The sequence below is a fragment of the Bison bison genome, unplaced genomic scaffold (assembly GCF_000754665.1).
Source record: "Bison bison bison isolate TAMUID 2011002044 unplaced genomic scaffold, Bison_UMD1.0 scf7180017854489, whole genome shotgun sequence".
Lineage (NCBI taxonomy): Eukaryota > Metazoa > Chordata > Mammalia > Artiodactyla > Bovidae > Bison > Bison bison.
Window position 1 is genome coordinate 18,846 of NW_011485062.1, and position 2,207 is coordinate 21,052.

The 2,207-nt window shown below is 36.2% G+C and overlaps 1 protein-coding gene across 1 annotated transcript in view; it reads left to right on the forward strand.

The window, feature by feature from the left end:
• The window catches only part of LOC105000884 (THO complex subunit 2-like), a 20,652-nt gene extending 18,820 nt beyond the window's left edge, over positions 1 to 1,832 (forward strand). Inside the window, exon 3 of the mRNA XM_010856956.1 lies at positions 1,418 to 1,832. Coding sequence (XP_010855258.1) covers positions 1,418 to 1,533 — 116 coding nt within the window. The 3' untranslated portion in view covers positions 1,534 to 1,832. The remainder of the gene's footprint in view (positions 1 to 1,417) is intronic.
• The last annotated feature ends 375 nt before the right edge of the window (positions 1,833 to 2,207 follow it).

Here is a 2,207-nt window from a genome sequence, read left to right on the forward strand (position 1 = left end):
GAGAAAGCAATCGCCCTGGGGAGCACTCGAAACCACCAGTGCTGACATTGTATCAACCGCTATTACTGAAATCTTAGGCAAAACTGGGGGGCGCAAGTAACAAGAGAAGCAACTTGTTTACATTCCAGTGTCTCAAAATAGCTCCCGAGGAGACACATTTCAAAGGGCAAAATAGAAACTTTATGTCGAAAACAGGCAGACTTCTCCCCTAACCACTAGACCACCGGGAAACTCCTAAATATTTGATTTCCTAACTTGCTGTGTTGCCCTGAAAGATTTTTTGATTTCCTTCAAGGGGGTTATAAACTGACTTTGTTTTACATTAATGTTTTTAGAGTTACTTATTTTCTTACTTTTAAAGAGAGGAAGGAGATAAAGATTTTAGTGTTTGGGACTAAAGAAAAAGGTAGCTGGAAGGATATGTTCACCTGACCATTAACTCCTACCTCCTCCCAAAACTCCTCCAGGAAAGGGGGGGCTATGCTAATTGTGAATGAGACAACTGTACTTGTGGTTGACAGTTCTCACAGGACTGCTGTTTTTTTTTGTCTGTATGTACATATGTAATTATGATCATCCCTTAGTATCTACAGGGAATTGGTTCCAGGAGCCCCCTCAAATAGCAAAATCCGAGTATTCTCAAGTCCCTTATATAAAATTGCATAGTACAGTGAATAAAGTCAGCCCTTCATATTCATGGGTACAGAATTTGTGGATACAGAGGGCTGAATATATTTTAGTTTGAATTCTGATGGAAATAGAGGAAAAATTGAGGTTTAGGTTTGGGAAGAAATTTCTCTGACAGGGTATGGGTTTTATATTTACTGTTATTCCTTACCTGTTTGTTGTCAGTGTAGCCCTGAGATTGAATTAACTATAATCTGAATGTAGTTAGAAAAATCTGCAAAATCTCTTGGTGAGAAGAATGGTTAATTTATATTCATTTGTTGGAGTTCTATGCAGTCCTTAAAAATAATTTCGTAGACTTTGGTACTAGGAGGAAATATTTTTAAAAGTGTTTGTCGGGGAATCAGAGTACCAAATGATGTGAACTCTGAATGCAAGTATGTAAAATATGTAGACATACAGAAAAGGATTGGAAGGAGGTGCTCAGGCAGTAGTTATGTTACAGTAGTGCAGTCAGTTCAGTTCAGTTCAGTTCAGTCGCTCAGTCGTGTCTGGCTCTTTGCGACCCCATGAACCGTAGCATGCCTTTTTCTACTCTTTAAGTATTGTGTTTTTGTGAAAATAAAAGGAAAAAATCTGCTAGAGAAAAGCATTAGAAATATATTTTTCTTAGTCATTATTGGTGTTTATAATAATCTGAAAGTAGGAAATACATAGGTCTTCCCTTAGAGAGTCTACCTTTCATGTTTAAGAGATTGTGTCCTTACACTCTTTCTTTTATGTTTGACAGATTTCCAGCAAGCTCTTTATGAATTATCATACCACGTCATTAAAGGAAATCTAAAGCATGAACAGGCATCTAATGTTCTTAGTGACATCAGTGTAAGTATGCGTATGGTTTTTTAATTTGATAATTGTTAACATTTTTTTTTGTGTTTGATACAAGGGATACTGAAGTATATAACTTGTGTTTTATTTTATTCAAAATGGTAAGCCATTGTTACTGGACAGTTATATAGGTATTTTAATCTTTTTCTGTGGCTATGAGTAGAGCAGAAAGTATTAGGTAAGCTGGGAGGGCAAAAACATCTATAAAAAAAATTGGTTAGAATGTTCTCTCAATATTAACATAACAAGACATTTTCTTTTGTTTGTGGTTATGTTTAGAAATTAAATATATTTTAAAAACTGAGGATGAAATTATTTTAAAATGAAGTTGTATGGTTCTAACTTAATGCTAATTTTCATGTTTGCTTTAGAAAATATTAACTAGATTTTTTTCCTCACCTTTCAGTGGCTATTTAAAGGTGAGGAAAAAACCTTTGTTTCACTCTTTTGTTTAGTGGGCTTCCCTGGTGGCTCAGTTGGTAAAGAAACTGCCTGCAATGCAGGAGACCTGAGTAGGAAAGATTCCCTGGAGAAGGGAATAGCAACTCTCTCCAGTATTCTTTCCTGGAGAATTCCATGGACAGAGGAGCCTGGCAGGATACAGTCCATGGGGTCACTAAGAGTCAGACACGACTGAGCGACTAACACACACACACTTTTGTTTACTAGAAAGGTTAAATTAGATTCAGACA